Consider the following 20,009-nt stretch of genomic DNA (forward strand, 5'->3'; position numbering starts at 1 on the left):
TAAGTATAATAAATTTATCATTTATATCTTAATCATTACTTTCAATTCTTAAAAAGTAGTTTAGTGTTATCAATTATTTAAATTCTTTCACAAACCTCAACATATATTTGATAAATTAGTTCTTTGTTTGATACTTTTGAAAAAATGTTTAAAAACGTTTTCTACTTTGGTAAGTATCTATATTTTTGAAATTCGTTTCAAAACATGGAATAAAAACACATAGATATAAAACATGTAACAGATCGTTTTATTTATTAAATTTAGGATTATTTAGTATTTCAATAATTTTATGTATTTCTGAAAAAATTACATCAAATGAATCACAATCATTTGAACTGTTAGAATTACATAATTATGAAGAAAATGACGGGAAAATTAGGACCTACAAGTCTCATGTTGAAATACTTCTTCAAGATCTTGGAGCAATTTTAGGATCGAGTAATAAAACTCACTTTATTGGAAAATCATTTTCAGAAGTACTAAATTTGTTTAAAGAAAAAGTTCACATACTTTTCCCAGGTTTGTCATTCAATTATTTTTCTTCAAAGCTTTATTCAATTATTAGGTGTACAAAAAAGTTCTACCCGTTTTTCAAAGATGGAGTTATCTAACAGCTATTTATAGGTTAGCTATGAATACGTATATGTACATGCACAGCTGTTTGTACTCTTTAAATTCATCAAACTTTTAATATATTAATCTTCGATATATATATATTTTTATTGTTAAAAATGGAAGTAAGTAATGAGCATATCCGCCATTGTCTTTTATATGAATTTCATCAAGGAAAAAGTGCTGCTGAAGCTCAAAGAATAATCTGTGCAACTTATGGTGACAGTGTTATTGATGACAGTACTTGTCGAAGATGGTTTCGGAAATTCACAAACGGAGATTTTAATTTAAATGATAAACCACGCTCTGGAAGACCTTCAACAATCAGTGACGAGAAATTGGAAGAATTACTGAATCAAGATTCTGCACAAACACAACAAGAACTTGCGAAAAAGTTAAACGTTACTCAACAAGCTATTTCTGAAAGATTACATGCTTTAGGTAAGATTCAAAAAGAAGGAAAATGGGTACCTCATGAATTAACTCCAGAACAACGAGAGAGACGAGTTGACACCTGCCTGTCGTTGTTTTCACGACATAAAAAAAAAGTTTTTTGTGGAAACTTGTAACAGGGGACGAAAAGTGGGTTTACTATGAGAATCCTAAACGTCGAAAACATTGGGTAAACCCAGGACAACCAACGACATCAACACCAAAACGTAATGTTTTTGCGAAAAAAATATTGCTTTGTATTTGGTGGGATGAGTGGGGCGTGCTATATTATGAGTTACTCAAACCAGGAGAAACCGTTACTGGAGAACGCTACAGTTGTCAATTAAAAAAATTAGCAGATGAAATCAACAGTAAAAGACGATTTGCGGGACAAAAACCTCGACCAGTGATACTGCAGCATGATAACGCCAGGCCTCATAGAAGTTCAATCGTCCACCACACTATAAATGATTTACAGTGGGAAGTTTTACCGCACCCAGCGTATTCACCAGACCTTGCACCGTGTGATTTTCACCTATTCCGTTCATTGCAAAATTACTTGGCTGACAAATACTTACAAAATGAAAACGAAATGCAAAAAACAATAGATGATTTCATTTCGACAAAAGATCAAGCCTTTTATCGCCGTGGGATCCATCAGTTGCCTGAGCGTTGGCAAAGGGTAGTAGATGCTGATGGTGGTTATTTTGATTAAAATTTGTATTTTATTTAAAATTTTTAAATATATTTTTTTTTGACAAAAAACGGGTAGAACTTTTTTGTACACCTAATAATAAAAAAATCCGAAAAGACTTTGAACCCAATGGGTTCATTTAAATGACGGAAAGGAATTTCCCGCCCGCTAATTTCTGTAAGATTCCTATGTAAGATCTTATAAGAAATCTTATACGTTCTCACAAGAAAGATTCATATTGATGTGAGGAACTTGTCAGTTTCTATATGAATCTTCTGCCCAAGCCTGGTCACAGTACCATAACGTCTTTATATAACTATGGAGCTTCCAGCAGAAACTGGTACAAAGTGTTAAATTGCAAATCTTGTACAAGACATAGGAAAGCACTTTGTGTTATGTTGTACTTCAAGAACTGGGGAGAAATCTTAAAGACATCTTGCTTAAAGTGCATTAGTAGAGTGTCTTAAACTAACCTGACACTAGAAATCACTTGTATATACTAACGCATGTCCTGCAACAGATCTGCGCAAGAAGTGTCATATTACATTATCTTACTTCTGTCTCTGTCACTTTATTTCCTCCATTGGCAGACGATACAGGATTCTGGGGTATAGTGACGGAGATAGAAGTGAGATATATAGATACTTTTTTATGACGTCTTACACAAATCTGGTGCAAGATATGCGTTACTGTCTGCGAGTAGTTTCTGGTACAAGACTCACTCAAGAATCACTTGAATAACTTTCTTAACACATCTTGAATGGTCAGAGACATGAGATATCTTCAATTTTTTTTGTACAATATCATGTGCAAGTCCTGCAACAATCTTGTCTTAGAATCTTGCATCAATATCTTGTGACAGACTGATAGGTATATAAAGACGTAGACATTGAGGGATCTTCTGCAGAATACTTTCATAAAAATAGTACAAGATTACTACAAGATTGTGTTGTGTACGACATCTCGAGCAAGTTCATGTAGTATTAATCAAAAGATTCTTGTGATCAGTTCCTTGACTGACAGCTTGATGTGATGGAAATTAGTATATGGGTGTTATAGAAACATATATGATAGTATAGGGTCCGTAGAAGTATCGTATAAGAATTTTTTATGTTTGTGTTAGGGTTCTGAATAATAATAATAATAATAAGATTTATTATTGAATAACAGGAACTCATTGGTGTGGACCGGGTAATGCAGCTTCAGATTTCGACGACCTTGGTTTATTCAATAAAACTGATAGTTGCTGTCGAACACACGATAATTGTCCAGATGATATTCTCGCTGGAGAATCATTAGGGCCTTTAATAAATGACGGAATATTTACCAGGTAATGTATTTTGACCATAATAAAGTAATATTTTCAAATTGAGCTTTAAGCCTTAACCGTGATTAAAACAAAAAACGACTCAATGCGATTAGAAATGATTCAATAAAACAATTCAAAACGATCCATTTTTCAAACAATATAGATATCCCTTCAGCATTGAGTAAATCGTTTCGAAATCACAGTGAATTCACTTTCACCGTAATTTGACGGTGTATTTACGGTCATTTCATAGTGAATTCACTGTAATTTTACTGCGAGCTTACAGTAAATTTATGGTGATTTCATCATGATTTCACAGTAAAGTAATGATGATTTCATCATGATTTCGCAGTAAATTAATGGTGATTTCCCCATGATTCTACAATAAATTAATGATGATATCACCATGATTTCATAGTAAATTAATAGTGATTTCACCATGATTCCACAGAAAATTTATGATGATTTGCCTATAGTTTTATGGTGATTTTAGAATAGCAAAAAAAAAGTTGTTCAAACATTCTTCAACTTTTTTATGTACTTTTTTTAAATAAACTGAATATTTGTGTCATGATGGCCATTTTTAATTTTTGTTTGTATTCTTTTTTTTTTTTTTATTTCAAAGTTCTCTGAACATCTAAAAATTTCCAAGATGTGTTTTGAGAAATAAGTTTAATGGAAAAAATTGCAAAAAGCTTCAAAGTTTGATATTATAGAATGACAAAAAAAATAAAAAAATGGTAGTCATTGAAAATTTTTGTTTTTTTTTTTTATTTGAAAAAAAAATGATGGTAAGTTTTAATAATTTTTTTGTATTTTTCAATAACAATACCTTTGAGTAGGGGAGAGATGCTGCAATTGTAGAATGATACAGTCCTGATAAGAACACACACCCGAGAAAAAAAGTTTAGATCTGCGTTTTGTCTATATTTTCCCAAATCCAATCAGGTCTATTCATTCATGCAATTTGATCAGATTTTATCTAAGTAATCTAAACTTTTTTTCCTGTGAAGTGAAAATGTAATATCTGTTGAAGTACTTTTATTATTTTCTTTCATTAATTACTAATACACTAAATAAACTAATAAAATCAACTGTTGTCAATACATTTGGATAAACAACATTACAAAAAATTAAATAGTCATTCGAGTTCATGCTGATCTTCCGATGGCTCTGAGTGTTCCAGTTGCAACATTTTCAATAGGAGTACGGAAAAATGTCTTGGACACACACTCTGAAAGATGACACTGGCGTTCTACTGCATTTATTAGTACAGCACTCACCATTCGATTCACACTGTAATTTATCAAACACAATTAAGTTTATTAAATTGTGAAAGGGGACAGGGCAAAATAGGCACGCTCAAAAAAAAACACTTCTTTTATTTTTGAATACGTTAACTTCTGTACTTCTTATTTATTTGGAGGAAAAGAACCCAGGAAACAAAAATTATATATAATAAGATATAATCATATAAAGTTATATATAATTTTATGTGATTATATATAAATATATAACATTACATATATAATTAAATAAAATTACACATAATTTTGTATAATTATATATAATTATATATGGCATATATAATTATTTCAAAGTTTTTATGTATAAACATATATAATTATATAAATTTATATATAATTTTATAAAACGATATATATTTATATATAATTGTATAACTCTTTCTAATTTCATTATATATAATCATATATTTATATATATGTTTTTATATAAATATACATAATTATGTTATCTTATATATAATCATTAGGGTGATTCAAAAAATAGGTTTAAAAGTTTTATTTAGATATAATAATACGCCTGTTAAAATTATAGCTCTTAAAATTAACATTAAGAGGTTCCGCATTGCACTTTTCTATTTTCCATAAGAATAACATGGAAAAATTTTTTTTTGCATGTTCTGATTTTTATAACTAGCTAACGATGCATCATAGTAAGAATCAACAGGCATATTTTGGTAGGAAATTGAATGCTCTACAAAAAAAGCCTCTTATCATTTTTTGATAAATCCATTTGTTCAAAAGTTATTCGAGGTTGAAGTTGAATTTATATTAAATTTTGAGATCTGTTTACTTTTCCGGTAAAACTATCAGACTTATTACAAAATTTTATAGGATCTTTTTTATAGACATTTTTATTTTCTACAAATTATTACTCATAAAGTTTTTTCGAATTCCGCGTTGTTTTCTAGTTATTTCCATTTTAATCTCAAGCTCATAAAAAAAATAATCTTCCAATAGATTTTAAAAACTTGAGATTAAAATGATAATAACTAGAAAATAATCAGGAATTCAAAAAAACTTTGTTAGTAATTATATATAATTATGTATGATTCTATAAAAGTATATATAATTTTTTTTTCCCGGGAACTCGAATTTGGAATCGCTACAAAAATTTTTTTTTTCTTAGTTTTGGAAAAATGCAGTATTTTCTAGCTTATATACTCACTGGTTCTATCATAGATTTACATGCATATGCAGTTGCAATAAATGCACATAAAAACAACAGTATCAAGTACTTGGACATCTTGCAGTCTGCAATAGAGTAATAATATATTATTAGCAGGCATAAATTTACTCCCGTGAAAAAATCTTATGAAATTCTTAAAAATTTTCTATCGAACATGGCCAGATAAAAGCTTATATTTCATAAAAATTTATGAATTTTATAAAATTTGCACTGTAATTATTTTGGAGGACCAAAATAATTAAATCGTATAATAAAAAATTACAATTAGATCTTATATTTCTTAAAATTATGCAAAACCACATTAAATTTTGTAAAATTTTATGAAATTTGATAGAACTAAAATAATTTTCATAAATTCATATAATTCAATGTTGAACTAAAACTTACAAGTTTCTTTAAAAATTTTAGGATCAAAATATTAAGAAATTAAACGAATTTAGGTAAATTTCATAAGAACTTGTCTGATTTTCTAAAACTATGAAATTTTAGAAAACTTTAAGGAATTTACCAAATTTTTAGAAAATCATCATTTTTAGGGCTGGATTTTAATTTCATGAAATTTCATTCAATTTTATAGCATTCGACGGAATCCTATGGATTGAAATAAATTTTCATATAATTTTATGGAACTTTGAAGGCTTACAGAATTCTATTAATTTTATGCTGTGAAAATTTATAAAATAATGCACGTAGAAAATTTTTGAGTAAGGATTAGCCATGAAGTTTGGTGCTGTCGGGACATCTAGCCAGTAACTAAATTTCGACTATGTTGTTCGTAGAAATCGAATTTCATTCACATGCTATCGAGTGAATTTTGAAATATGCATGGGAAAAATTCATATATTTACTACAATTCCTCACGATATCAAACTTTTTGGGTTATTTTTACTAAAAATTTCTTTTCGTGTACCGAATTTTATACGTTTTCCCCCGGATTGAAAAATTTGATCTGATTTTAGTCTGATTGCTCTGTTTTTGATTTTTTACAAAAGTTTTAAGCTGTTTTTGATCTGTTGTTTTAAAAAACAATTGCGTGACGGGCAGACCAAAGTAGATTAATTCTTGAACTTTAAAAATTTTAGTTCTGAAAATTTGCAAGGACTAAATTGGATTAAATCGTGGACTTGTAAGATTTTTATTTATGGCCAATATTTATAAAAAAAATCGGTCTGTCGGTTGACCCTGCGGGCCAGCCCCAAAACTTCCCGCCTATTTCGAGCTCCTTGAGCTCAGAAAATTGTTGTAGATACATTTTCTCTTCGAGCTCGAAAATACTTTTGTATGCCTTTGTTTTCGAAAGAAAACGTTTTTTACGATTTTTTCTCAAACGATATCTCTCGAACAAATAAACCGATAAAGACGTTCAAGGTGACAATCGACATGTTTTATTGAGTTCTATAACTGATCAAATTTTTGAATTGATTCATCAAGTCGTTTGTGAAATACTTTCAAAATACTAAAAAAAAAAATTTGAAATCGATCGCGTCAGTCGTTTCAAAAATATTTGAAAAGAAACATTTTTCACCATTTCTTTCTCCCGCGATAACTCTCGAACGAATTATCCGATTTTGATGTTTGAGGTGGCAATCGGCGCGTTTTATTGAGTACTAGAACTGATTAGATTTTGAATTCAATCGTATGAGTCGTTTCTGAGTAATCAATAAAAAACTAAAAAAAAAATTTTTTTTTTTCGTAATTCGCAAATATTTTCAAGTCTATTCGATCAAATCATCTGAAATCTCCAGGAAAGTTGATCGCCAACAAGCTCTTTCGATTGCCACCTCAAACATCCAAATCGATTCATTAGTTCAAAAGTTACAAAGAGTTTACACACACACACACACACACACACACACACACACACACACACACACACACACACATACACATACATACACACCCTCGGACATTATTCTGAAAATAGTCAGAATAGCTTCCTAGAACCTCAAAACGTCGACATCTGATGAAAACTCGATTTTCAAAAATCGGGGTGAAAACAATAACTTCCTGAAATTTTTGAAAATCGTCGATTTTCTTAGCGGGAAGTTGAAAATATTAAGCTACAGAATTGATTATGTTTCGATTATTACTTACTTAGTATCTTTTGTTTAAAAATGTCAGCAGTTAACGAAAGTTTGACAGCTTAATTTTTAGTTGTCTTGACAGCATATTTATAGCATTCAATAAAAGTGATAAAAGAACTCTTAAAATGTCAGGAAATTTTTCTTATTTACCGGATGAAATCGAAAATATTTTGGAATTAGAAAACATCAAAATTTTAGTGACATGTTATCACGGAAGCGCATTAGCATGTTTCAAATACCAAAAAATTAAAATAAATTTATAAATCTAGATTTTTATTAATATTATTTATATTTATAAAAAGCCCTGTTTTTGATCTGAAAGCGATCAAAAACAGACTACACGGAGAGAAAATTATGGTAACTGTTCCTTGTACGTTTATGAAATATCATCCCATACCGTTATGGTAATGATTACTTGGGATTATGGGATATAGACCCATACTTTCTGGGAAAAGTTTCCATAAACATGGTAACAATTCCTACCATTATGGTAACAGTTTCCATATCGCATGTGAAAGAATCATGGTAATAATTACTATACTCATAGGAATAGTTCCCATAAGCAAATAGTAACCGATCCTATAATGGTAATGATTACCATAATGTATGGGAATTATTAACATAATATTATGGTAACCATTACCGTAATATTATGGTAACCATTATCATAGTTACATGACAACGATTACTATGATTCCATAGGAACTATTTCGATACCACATGAGAATTATACCTATAATTATAGGAATGATTACCATAATATATATGGGTGCCATTCCCATAATATATTGTAACTGTTACCATAATTTTCTCTCCGTGTAAAAATGATAGTAAATAAAGTCTGTTTTCAGTCTAAACCCGATTTACAACATACCAAATATCATTCGAAAATAAGTCCGATTTCGACTTGCATAAGGAATACTACGAATAAAAACAGAGTAAATTCTTATATAAAATAAATACGATTTATAAACTTGAATTAAAGAAAAAATATTTGAATTTATCATTTATTTTAAAAGAGATCTAATTCTTTGACCCGGGCCTTCTACTTTTCAAAATTTTATATATTAATGTTTTCTCGGGTTTATAAATTAATATGAACAATTAACTTACATATTGGCGATATCGACAGCTTAACGTTTCGTTTAGTTCTATTAATTCTAATGTCGTGTACCAGCATATATACACTGGGTAATTGATAACTTTATGATTACGTTTATAAATCACATACTCGTTCATCCCTATGTAGTTGTTTACTGTCCATGCAATTAAAATTTTTCAAATGTTGCTCAATCGATGATCTATTCAACAAATCATTCACAATTATCTACAAGCAACTTATAAACTTATCACATATATGTGACCTTATAATAATTTTTAAGGTCATATTTTTTTTCTTTATGTAAGAAACTGTAATAATTTAAATACAAATTGATATTTGTTGTAAACAAGTATTTTATACTTGCTATTCTGACACTCTTCTAATCAATGACGAAACTATCCGAAATAACACAATCCATCATTGGCTTGACTAGAAAATCATCGATAACTGAAGAAATCCGATAATTCTCATGTCAACTGACATATTTTTTCAATTAAGAATGATTTTTTAATGTTAATTCCCGATTTATAATCACTTCGTAACAAGTTTAATATCTATAATTTTTTGTTTGAATCATCTAGATCGTCGTGTTCCTGTGATCAAGAGTTTTTTCATTGTTTGAAAAAAGTCAAAAGTCTGGTCTCTACAAGCATCGGTGATACATATTTCAATATATTGGGACCGCAATGTTTTTCATTGGATTATCCAATTCAATCATGTGTAAAATATCAGAAGTAAGTTATCATAATACAACATATGCAAAGGATAATTATTAAATTCGAAAAATTTCATGATTAACGTAATGCTACGTCAAAAATTATACCATTTTATTTGATGGTACACGGAGAGAAAATTATGGTAACAGTTACAATATATTATGGGAATGGTTCCCATACTGCATGATAACCGGTTTTTTCAAAATGTTGATTATAGGAACGGCACCCATATATATTATGGTAATCATTCCTATAATTATAGGAATAATTCCCATATGGTATCGGAATAGCTTCTATGGAATCATGGTAATCATGTAACTATGATAATGGTTACCATAATATTCTGGTAATAATTTCCATAATAGCATGGGAGTGGTTACCATAATGTATGGGAATTGTTGCCATAATATCATGGGAATGGTTACCATAATATCATGGTGATAATTTCCATAATAGCATGGGAATGGTTACCATAATGTATGGGAATTATTACCATAATAGTATGGGAATGGTTACCATAATATCATGGGAATGGCTACCATAATGTATGGGTATTATTACCATAATAGTATGGGAATGGTTACCACAATATCATGGGAATGGCTACCATAATAGTATGGGAATGGTTACCATAATATCATGGTAATAATTTCCATAATAGCATGGGAATGGTTACCATAATGTATGGGAATTATTACCATAATAGTATGGGACTGGTTACCATAATATCATGGGAATGGCTACCATAATGTATGGGTATTATTACCATAATAGTATGGGAATGGTTACCATAATATCATGGGAATGGCTACCATAATAGTATGGGAATGGTTACCATAATATCATGGTAATAATTTCCATAATAGCATGGGAATGGTTACCATAATGTATGGGAATTATTACCATAATAGTATGGGAATGGTTACCATAATATCATGGGAATGGCTACCATAATGTATGGGTATTATTACCATAATAGTATGGGAATGGTTACCATAATATCATGGGAATGGCTACCATAATAGTATGGGAATGGATATCATAATACCATGGGAATGGTTACCATAATAGTATGGGAATTGTTGCCATAATATCATGGGAATGGTTACCATAATATCATGGGAATGGCTACCATAATGTATGGGTATTATTACCATAATAGTATGGGAATGGTTACCATAATATCATGGGAATGGTTACCATAATATCATGGTAATAATTTCCATAATAGCATGGGAATGGTTACCATAATGTATGGGAATTATTACCATAATAGTATGGGAATGGTTACCATAATATCATGGGAATGGCTACCATAATGTATGGGAATTATTACCATAACAGTATGGGAATGGTTACCATAATATCATGGGAATGGCTACCATAATAGTATGGGAATGGTTACCATAATATCATGGTAATAATTTCCATAATAGCATGGGAATGGTTACCATAATGTATGGGAATTATTACCATAATAGTATGGGAATGATTACCATAATATCATGGGAATGGCTACCATAATGTATGGGAATTATTACCATAATAGTATGGGAATGGTTACCATAATATCATGGGAATGGCTACCATAATAGTATGGGAATGGTTATTATAATATCATGGGAATGGTTACCATAATAGTATAGGAATTGTTGCCATAATATCATGGGAATGGTGACCATAATATTATGGTAACGGTTACCATAATATCATGGTAATAATTTTCATACATTATAGTTATGTTTACCATAATATTATAGGATTAGTTACCATAATATATAGGGCTTATTTCCATACACACTTAGGAACCATTACAATGTGGTCATAGGATCGGTTTCTATTTGTTTATGGGAACTATTCCTATGAGTATGGTAACCATTACCATGATTATTTCACATGCGATATGGAAACTGTTACCATAATGATAGAAATTGTTCCCATACTTATGGAAACTTTTCACAAAAAGTATGGGTCTATATCCCACAATCCCAAGTAATCATTACCATAACAGTATGGGATGATATTTCATAAACGTACTAGCAACAGTTACCATAATTTTCTCTCCGTGTAAATAAGGCATAAATAAATTCCGCGTCACTCGGATAGCCTCACCTATATTTTTCAATATCTGATTCTTAATCAAAATTTTTTCTTCCTTCTGCAGATCATAAAAGTAGTAGTTACATACATCAGGCCCATCTAAATTAAATTTTATTTCATCTGAAGAAAGTACTTGTAGCCATTAATCTATTCAACTCATGTGTTCTTTTGCAAATAATAGTCCTATATAATAATAAATCTAAGTTGAGGGAACGACATTTGAATTTAGACGCATGCACGCTTTACACGCTGTGGATGTGCGCGCGACTTTTAGCTAAACGGGCATGGCAAAAAGTTTGTAATTTTCAAGACGCTATATCTTAATAAATATTTGAGAGTTTTCGATTATAGTTTTCTTGTAATTTAAGATTAAACAATTAAATTGTTTATAACAAAAAAACTGGACCACCGTGGAACTTTTTAATTATCAAAATCGGTTTTCTCGCACCAAGTTACATAAATACTCGTTGAAAAATCTTATTGACCTGATTTTGCATACAGCCATAAGAATAGCGGCGAAAGGACTATCACCCATAATACATCCGGACGATTCTTACAAAAAGCAATTATGCATTGCTTATCCTTCTATACAGAAAGTAATTTATGGTAATAATTACAATGTATTATGAGAATGGTTTCCATAACGTATAGTTATTGAATTTTTTAAAATATCGGTGATAGGAACGGCACCCACACATGTTATAGTAACTATTCTCATTGATATAGTCTTCATTCCTATAAAATTATATGGTAATATCTCGTATGTCATTATGATAATCATTCCAATGCTCCTATGGCAACCGTTACCATATATTATAGTAATGATTACCACATTAGGATTGGAACGATTATTTTGTATTATGGTAACCATTACTATCATACGGTAATTTTTGCCATAATTTTATGGTAATGATCATTAGGCTGTATAGGGTTTATTCCTATGTGATTATAGGAATTATTTATTATTTTAATGTAATTATGGGAATTATCCCTATGAGTGTGGTAATCATTACCATAATTCTATTACCATATAATTTTTGGAACCACTACCTTAATTATAGGAATCGTTTCTATAGTCATCAAAACTTTTCTCAGAAATTATGGGCAAATATCCCACAACTCGTAGTAATTATTACCATAACGTTATCGGTTAATATGCCACAAACGTACTGGTTACCATACTTTTTTCTCCCTGTATGCTTCGTACTCCTCTTAAATTATCTTTACATTAACAATTTTTTTTTTTTTTCACAGAATTATCGGGAAGATCAGAAAGAAATGTATTAAATATGATTTAGATGAATCTAAACCAAAAGAGCTACAATGGTTTGATAATCGTTATTTTTGAAGAAGCTATCAGTCACACTCATGCTTCCAAACTACTCAATCAATGGATTTTGTCAATAATTTTAAATAATATTGACAATAAAAATATGAACCATTTGTGTTATCAAACTATCTATCGTAGCGTATGGCACATAACCTAGAACGTAAAATGTAAAATAATTAATGACCATATTTATCATCTGTATCAATAAATAACGATTGTAATGTTGACAAAAGCTAAAATAAATATTATGATCTACTAAGTTAGCAATGTAGTTATATTTCTTTTGAAGTAACATTTTTTTTTTCTTTATTCAAAAAACATATGTTTGTTGTAGGAATACATAAACTATAGATATTTGAGTATTTGTCTGATCTTGATCTTACAAGGTCTTCAACATTTTACGACCACTCTTTATATCAGGTTACAGTCATTTACACACATTAAATGTCACACATTAACTGAATGTGAGATAATATTTATTGCTTTTCAGCAGTATATAACCATAACAATTACTCAGCGTTTTTACCATTTCGCACATATATTGAAATAAATATAACAGTCTTAATATATACGCCGAATAATTCAGCCTCAATGGCGACTTTAAAAAATTTCGGAATAGTAATCACTTTATTGACATACTTATCGCTTCAATTCAGTCATATTTATGCTGAAAATGCAGTTGCTGAGTCGAAGAAGCCGGAACTTAAAGAAATTCAAGCCAAATATTCGAATTCTGTTTTCGGTGAGTCGGACCAAGAGCCGACGAGACTATCAACGATTGAAAAAGGACTTGCTGAGGTGAAAATTGGAGTTGGTGTAGTTTCTAGTTGGATACCAAAGCCGATAAAAAATTTTTTCGGTTCATCGAATAATAAAGGGCGTTCTGCACACGGATTCAGTGCATTTGTTAGCCAATATAGTGATAAATTTCGAGCAATATTTCCAGGTAACTGATTGTAATTATTAGTTTACAATGATGCTTATTTAAGAGTGTTTACTTTTAAGTTTTTGTGAATAATTGCAGATGAATAGATTTTTTTATAAACAATAAGTCAATAGCATACATGAAATTATGTTGAAAAAGTAGGTTTTTCTATGCAGGGACACAAGTAAAAAAGATAACAGATACGGAGAAAAAAAAATATAACCCAACGTTCAAGGGTTCGAGACTCGTTACAGAAAAAAATTTAAATATATTGACCATTCAAAGTAGGGGATAGTGGGGTCGATTGAACGCGGGGGCAATTGAACCAGTAAGCTTAAAAAATCAAAAAAAAATAGAAAAATGAGAAAAATGAGTCGTCCTCTTGGAATTATATTTTAATACACTAAATCTTAGTCTGACAAAAATTTCGAACCAATATAATGATTTAGTTTTAAAAAATTCAAGTTTTTGTGTTTTTAGGCATCTGAACTTTTTTTTCAGCTCTTGACAAATTGTTTAATAATTTTTTAATCTTAAAATTTTTTTTGTAATACCTTCTTACATATATTAGTCATAAATTTCTAACTTTACTTCTAGTAAAATAGTTCTTGAATATTTTTTTTTAAACTAATTATTTGAATAAAATCATATGGGGTCAATTGGACCAGTACTCTCGGAGACGGTTGAACCACACGAACCACACTGTGAGTATCAAACATGCGCGCGCATCTTGATAGAATGTGAAAACAAGCTAAACTAACCAAAAAAAAAAAAATAATTATATTGAGAGAAGTTTTAAAAGTGATTGTTATAACATATAATGTTATACAAAATAATAAATATTATTACAAGTGTTGTAATTCTAGTTTTAAGCTGTAACGAATAGTAAATTATTCATTAAAGTCATTCGTTTGTGGTTCTAATACTCTTGGTTCAATTGTCCCCGACTAGTGGCTCCATTGCCCCCGCACAGGGGATGACTGAACCATTTGATGCAGTTGTACAAATTCGTATTTATTGAAAATTTTGATCATTTGTTAGGTTGTGCGCTTATGAGAATAAATGATAGTCTAAGGTAAATGTCCCGATACCGGAACAAGACCCAATACCGGAACGATTTGATAATCATTATATTATATTTCAACTCGTACGCGATGAAACTAAATAAAACTTTCTTTACTTGAATTCTTAATCTTTCACTTAAAAAATAAGATATGAAATAGATTTTAGAAAATATTTAAAATATGAAAAAAAAAATGTTAATTAGAGCATTAGTCTCGGATTCATGACTTTTTCATGTCTCTTAGTGGTTTTGCTAAGAAATCAGTCAATGGTCTTAAGCTTATAGAAAATACATAGAATTACTTTTCAATAATTTTTTTTTTGTATATGCATCTTGAATCACATAAAATCCAAGAAAACATATTAGAAATTTGAAAAAAATAGTATTATTATATTAATTTTACCGTTCGTCTATTGGTACATCAAAATGAACCCGTGCCCAGTACCGGAACAGCCAATCATATTAATGTTATCGATAGACATTAACGGTGAGTTTTATTGACTGGCTAAATCAAGTACAACATTAATTATTACTGGAGCCCTAATATTTAATGCAGTATGTATGATTGTTATACAAAATAGATTAAGTATAGATAAACTCTAATTTAAATCATAAAAAATAAATTTTTGTTTTTAATTTTTTTTTTTTAATTATTTTTCTAGTATAACCTCAAATGATTTATTTTGTTTCTATTCTTTAGTTCAAAATATTTATTTTCCTTGAATATTCAATCATTTTTTAATTTTAAATACATTTTACATTATGGGTGTGATATAGCAGACATCAGACAAATTCAAAATTATTAATAAATTGAGTAAATAATTGATAATATAAAATTTAAAAAAATGCAAATTCAAAAAATTTTGAAATTAATAGTGCTTTTTTTGTAAATATTATTTTTTTAATTATTTATCTTATTTATTTATAATTTTAAAGTTCTCTGATGTCTGCTACATTCATACTCGTTTTATATTAATATTATTTAATAATTATTAATATTTTCACCATAAATAAATGCAAAAAATTACTTATTTTATTTACTGTTCCGGTATTAGGACAACCGAATTCCCGTATTGGGACAAGGCTATTTCAGCGTTCCGGTATTGGGTCTTTTGGGTGTCATAGAAAAAAATTTGTTTTTTATATTAAATTTAAGAAAAATGAACTAATTTGATTATTTTTAATTGGTAAATGTCTATTCTATATGATGTAATAAATTATTTTGGTTTATAATTTATTTGAATATTTTTAAAACGATAAAAATCAGTCATATACCTTTCGTCGTTCCGGTATTGGGACATTTACCTTATATAATAAATTATAGTTTCGTAAAAAAAAATCGGTCTGTCGGTTAACCCTGCGGGCCAGCCCCAAAACTTTCCACATATTTCGAGCTCTTCAATTAAAGTGGCAACCGACGCGTTTTATTGAGTTCTACAACTGATAAGATTTTGAAATTGATTCATTGAGTCGTTTTTGAAAAATTTCGAGAAAACTAAAAAGAATTTTTTTTTTTTAATTCTTTCGACAACGGTTTCTCTTGAACACATTAACCGATTTTGATGTTTGAGGTAGCATTCGACGCGGCTTATAAAACTTCAGAGCCCAGTTGATTTTGGAATCAATCCATCGAGCACATGAAAAGTTATCCAAAAAAAAATATTTTTGAAAAAAGTTTATTTTTGGAATATCTCTGAACGAGCCCTACCGATTAAGTTTATTTTTTTTCAGCTTCAAGGTATTCGCAAGCCACTTCGAATGGCACCTTGATGATCAAAATCGGTTCATCCGTTTAAAAGTTACAGATATTTACATACATACATACATACATTCGGACATCATCGTGAAATTAGTCAGGATAGCTTCCTAGAATCTCAAAACGTCAAGATCTCTTAGAAATTTGATTTTCGAAAATCGGACTGAAACCATTAACTTCCCGAATTTTTGAAAATTTTCAATTTTCTTAGTGGGAAGTTAAAAAGTTATCATTTTGTGTTTATTCATATAAAAAAAAATGTTAATGTATTTTTGATTCAATTGACCCGACTTTCCCCTACATTTAATTTAACACAATTCCGATATGATAAGCTTATTTGATGTCTATATTTTTTTTGTATTCATAATTACTTATAATTATATCAGGCCATTTTGATCTTATATATAATTTTTTTTGACTTGGGTATGATCAATTACAAAATATTTCTTTAGGTACTCGCTGGTGTGGTGATGGCAGTATTGCCCGTAGTGATGATGATTTAGGCCGATTCAAACTTACTGATGCCTGTTGTAGACAACATGACAAATGTCCCTTCTATATAGCAAGTGGACAAAGTTTTGGCAATTTAAAGAACAACGGTGCTTTTACAAGGTATTTGTTAACAAAAAAATTTTGTTCATGTTATACACGAAACCCACATGTGAATCAATAACTTTATGTTTTGAAAATCTAGATCATGGTGCGCTTGTGATCAAGATTTTTACAATTGCCTGAAGGATGCTAATAATATCATCGCTCGGGAAATTGGTCAGACATATTTTACAGTTTTAGGGCCTCAATGTGTTGATTACAATTATCCAGCGAAATGTGTTAAAAATTCCAGGTAACCATTTTATTCATAGTTAAAATAGGAAAAAAAACTTGAAATATATTTACTTTTTAATACACAATAATTACGATACTAAAAGTCTTATTAATTTTTTTTTATATCAAAATTATAGCATATTAGATTTTACGGGAAGAAAATGTGTTGAGTATAAATATGATGAGTCGCAGGAACAAATCTTACAATGGAAAGACAATCCAACTTATGTTAAAATATTTTGAGTACGACAAAAATTAGATGTTTGAAAATTTTACACTTTTGTGAGAATTTTATACAATCACTTTTGGTTTACTTTGTAAAAAATTTAAAATAAAGTTTGTACTCTAAGACTTTGACTTTTTTTTATTTTTTAAGTTCTTTATGCTACTCTACACTTGAAAGAGTTGAATATGTGTATTATTTTATTTTTCGATACTTAGTTGATTTTCATGTTTTATAATCGCATTCAACTTTGAGAGCCCAGAAGGCATAGTAGGGGCGAGGTACTGCAGTTGTAACCAAAAATTTTATTTTTTTGGGCTTGTTATGACCAGGGTAGAAACCACAAAAAAATAATAAGATAAAAAAAAACTATTTATAAAATATGAATGAACATAAGAATAATTAATAAATGTACTAAAACCCTTAGAGTGAAGGTATGAAGATATGTATATATATATATATATATATATATATATATATATATATATGTATATATATATTTATATGTATACGGAAATTTGTATACCAATATAAAAACTAAATAAAGAACGTATATATGTATATAAAAAAATACATATATATTTGTAATGGTCAGCTAATATATATAACTGATCATATACAAAAGAAAATATAATAGCTAACATAGTATGCACACGTATATGTATATGGGTATTGATGCACATAGAATAATTATGTTATGAGTAGAGTGGAGAACATAGAAATCCAAATATCAAATTTCATCGTACTCCGATATAAGAAACAATTACGGTACATAAATGGTAGTATTGTCACCACAGCAGCCCTACTCTAGGACGGAGGGAACAACACGCGCAGCGGTGGGAGCTAGAACGGTGAGATCTGTGTACGTTCTTTCATAAGGTAAATGGCCCAATACCGGAACGACGAAGGGTATATGACTGATTTTTATCGTTTTAAAAATATTCAAATAAATTATAAACCAAAATAATTTATGACATCATATAGAATAGACATTTACCAATTTAAAAATAATCAAATTAGTTCATTTTTCTTAAATTTAATATAAAAAAAAAATTTTTTTCTATGACACCCAAAAGATCCAATACCGGAACGCTGAAATAGCCGTGTCCCAATACGGGAACTCGGTTGTCCTAATACCGGAACAGTAAATAAAATAAGTTATTTTTTGCATTTATTCATGGTGAAAATGTTAATAATTATTAAATAATATTAATGTAAAACGAGTATGAATGTAGCAGGCATCAGAGAACTTTAAAATTATAAATAAATAAGATAAATAATTAAAAAAATAATTTTTACAAAAAAAGCACTATTAATTTCAAAATTTTTTGAATTTGCATTTTTTTTAATTTTATATTATCAATTATTTACTCGATTTATTAATAATTTTAAATTTGTTTGATGTCTGCTATATCACACCCATAATGTAAAACGTATTTAAAATTTAAAAATGATTGAATATTCAATGAAAATAAATATTTTGAACTAACGAATAGAAACAAAATAAATCATTTGAGGTTAAACTAGAAAAATAATTAAAAAAAAAAACTGAAAACAAAAATTAATTTTTTATGATTCAAATTAGAGTTTATCTATACTTAATCTATTTCGTATAACAATTATACATACTGCATTAAATATTAGGGCTCCAAAAATAATTAATATTGTACTTGATTTAGCCAGTCAATAAAACTCACCGTTAATGTCTATCTATAACATTAATATGATTGGCTGTTCCGGTAGTGGGCACGGGTTCATTTTGGTGGACCAATAGATGAACAGTAAAATTAATATAATAATACTATTTTTTTCATATTTTTAATATGTTTTCTTGAATTTTATGTCATTCAAGATGCATATACAAAAAAAAGTTATTGAAAAGTAATTCTATGCATTTTCTATAAGCTTAAGACCATTGACTGATTTCTTAGCAAAACCATTAAGAGACATGAAAAAGTCATGAATCCGAGACTATTGCTCTAATTAACATTTTTTTTTTTTTTTTCATATTTTAAATATTTTCTAAAATCTATTTTATATCTTATTTTTTAAGTGAAAGATTAAGGTTTCAAATAAAGAAAGTTTTATTTAGTTTCATCGCGTACGAGTTGGAATATAATATAATGATTATCAAATCGTTCCGGTATTGGGTCTTGTTCCGGTATTGGGATATTTACCTTATTATTATTAGCTCTTTAATTTCTTCTTTCTTATTTTCATTTGAGACCGCAGTCACGTGATTCATAAGTGATAAAACCTTGGTCCTGACATCACACCAAGAGCATCCGCTTTAATTCCCGAACGACTCCCCTATCACCTCTGATGCTAAGCAGTACCCTTCAAGA

General features: G+C 29.1%; 2 protein-coding genes and 1 long non-coding RNA gene across 3 annotated transcripts; 2 read left to right on the forward strand and 1 right to left on the reverse strand.

Moving 5' to 3' along the window:
* Positions 1-84: 84 nt before the first annotated feature.
* Positions 85-13,135, forward strand: LOC103573728 (phospholipase A2-like). Its single transcript, XM_008552916.2, has 5 exons — positions 85-169; positions 265-519; positions 2,909-3,068; positions 9,308-9,460; positions 12,797-13,135. Exons 1-5 carry the CDS (start codon positions 145-147, stop codon positions 12,888-12,890), a joined length of 687 nt encoding a protein of 228 aa, XP_008551138.1. The 5' UTR covers positions 85-144; the 3' UTR covers positions 12,891-13,135.
* On the reverse strand, positions 4,074-8,827 carry LOC128667965 (uncharacterized). Its single transcript, XR_008403859.1, has 3 exons — positions 8,738-8,827; positions 5,520-5,605; positions 4,074-4,343 (listed from the first exon to the last, which is right to left on the reverse strand). It is a non-coding gene; the product is annotated as an uncharacterized LOC128667965 (long non-coding RNA).
* A 264-nt stretch (positions 13,136-13,399) lies between the features above and the next one.
* LOC103573727 (phospholipase A2) lies at positions 13,400-17,792 on the forward strand. The gene is made up of 4 exons (XM_008552913.2): positions 13,400-13,818; positions 17,069-17,228; positions 17,311-17,460; positions 17,579-17,792. The coding sequence occupies exons 1-4, from the start codon at positions 13,464-13,466 to the stop codon at positions 17,682-17,684; spliced, it is 771 nt and encodes a 256-aa protein (XP_008551135.1). The 5' UTR covers positions 13,400-13,463; the 3' UTR covers positions 17,685-17,792.
* The last annotated feature ends 2,217 nt before the right edge of the window (positions 17,793-20,009 follow it).

This window comes from Microplitis demolitor, chromosome 6, assembly GCF_026212275.2.
Source record: "Microplitis demolitor isolate Queensland-Clemson2020A chromosome 6, iyMicDemo2.1a, whole genome shotgun sequence".
In the NCBI taxonomy this organism is placed as follows: Eukaryota; Metazoa; Arthropoda; class Insecta; order Hymenoptera; family Braconidae; genus Microplitis; species Microplitis demolitor.

What these genes read in the sequence shown, in the direction of transcription:
- LOC103573728 (XM_008552916.2), top strand. Translation starts at nt 145, where the DNA reads ATGTTTAAAAACGTTTTCTACTTTG. An exon ending in TAAAAACGTTTTCTACTTTG is followed by an intron (nt 170 to 264) that starts GTAAGTATCTAT and finishes TATTAAATTTAG; the next exon opens with GATTATTTAGTATTTCAATA. An exon ending in AATGACGGAATATTTACCAG is followed by an intron (nt 3,069 to 9,307) that starts GTAATGTATTTT and finishes TGAATCATCTAG; the next exon opens with ATCGTCGTGTTCCTGTGATC.
- LOC103573727 (XM_008552913.2), top strand. Translation starts at nt 13,464, where the DNA reads ATGGCGACTTTAAAAAATTTCGGAATAGTAATCACTTTATTGACATAC. An exon ending in AACAACGGTGCTTTTACAAG is followed by an intron (nt 17,229 to 17,310) that starts GTATTTGTTAAC and finishes TTGAAAATCTAG; the next exon opens with ATCATGGTGCGCTTGTGATC. An exon ending in AAATGTGTTAAAAATTCCAG is followed by an intron (nt 17,461 to 17,578) that starts GTAACCATTTTA and finishes TCAAAATTATAG; the next exon opens with CATATTAGATTTTACGGGAA.